At 39.5% G+C, this 1,222-nt stretch overlaps 1 protein-coding gene across 1 annotated transcript in view; it reads right to left on the reverse strand.

Annotated features, from left to right (window-relative positions):
* The window catches only part of prkg3 (protein kinase cGMP-dependent 3), a 12,236-nt gene that overhangs the window by 3,281 nt on the left and 7,733 nt on the right, over positions 1 to 1,222 (reverse strand). Inside the window, exons 16-17 of the mRNA XM_032543574.1 lie at positions 1,021 to 1,110; positions 138 to 279 (exon numbers count right to left, since the gene is read on the reverse strand). Of these exons, the coding sequence (XP_032399465.1) occupies positions 138 to 279; positions 1,021 to 1,110 (232 nt within the window). The remainder of the gene's footprint in view (positions 1 to 137; positions 280 to 1,020; positions 1,111 to 1,222) is intronic.

The raw sequence follows: 1,222 nt of genomic DNA on the forward strand, positions 1-1,222 counted from the left end.
TTGTTATGAATTGATACTATAAATAAAATTGAATTGAATTGAATTATCATACCAGCAGCTAGGTAAGCCCCTACATATGAACACACTAGTGAGCTCATAGAAGCGGACACACACACTGTACACAGATTGGTACTCACCAGTTTAACGTAGCCCTTTATGCTCAGCATCAGGTTCTCAGGCTTCAGGTCTCTGTACATGATGTTCTTCTTATGGAGGTAGGCGTAGGCCTCCACCACACAGGCAGTGCAGAACACAGCCATGGCCTCGTCAAAACGCCCTCTGGAATCACACAGGCAAGGAAAGTTCAAACGGACCTCTCCAACAACTTCCTCCTCTGCTCTCTTTAATTTGTTTTAATTTGTTTTCTTTTCTATCTATCTATCGATCTATCAATCTATCGATCCATCTATCTTCATTTGTGGACACTAACAGCTGTGAAAAACTGATGTTTATTTCACTGTTAGCATTGCAGATTTTTCTTAGGGTAACACCTTCAGCAGTTCTTCTCTGTTAGCACGAAAAATCTGCTGCCAGGGGCCAGATAAAAGCTAAAAGTAAAAATATCATTGATATTTTCCTTCTGTCAGGGACAGAACTGAGTGACATAATTTCCCCAAGCGGGGAACAGTAGATGTGTTCTTTTTGATGCTGCCTTTCTTTAAATGACTGCTCATTTCTTTAAATTTCTTATGCTGCACTGTAACTTTTATTCTTGTGTTTTATGTGTCCTAATGTTTCTATTTGTTTTAAACTGTCTATTCATGTGTTTTATCGGTTTTTAATGCTTATGATTTTTAACTGTTTGCACTTGTGTTTTATCTGTTTAACTGATTTTGTGTAAAGCACTTTGAATTGCCCTGTTGCTGAAATGTGCTATACAAATAAAGCTGCCTTGCCTTGCCTTGCCTTAGATACTGGCAGCTACTGTAAGTGCAACTTGATCTCCGTGAGTAATAACGCACCCACAGTCTTTTGCTTGAACAAACAAACATCTACATGTTGTTGTCTGTGTTTTCTCACACTTCTTTGAGTTTGGTCCAGATCTCTCCTCCAGCACAGAACTCCATGACCATGTAGATGTATTGTTTGTCCTTAAAAGCAGCATGAAGCCTGCAGGGAGAAAATGGAAACGCATTGGATTGGCATGGATTAAAGACCAACACCTCCAGGTTCTCTGGACATTAAAGTGAAGCTATGTTAACGATTGTGTGTGTGTGTGTGT

This window comes from Etheostoma spectabile, chromosome 18, assembly GCF_008692095.1.
Source record: "Etheostoma spectabile isolate EspeVRDwgs_2016 chromosome 18, UIUC_Espe_1.0, whole genome shotgun sequence".
NCBI lineage: Eukaryota > Metazoa > Chordata > Actinopteri > Perciformes > Percidae > Etheostoma > Etheostoma spectabile.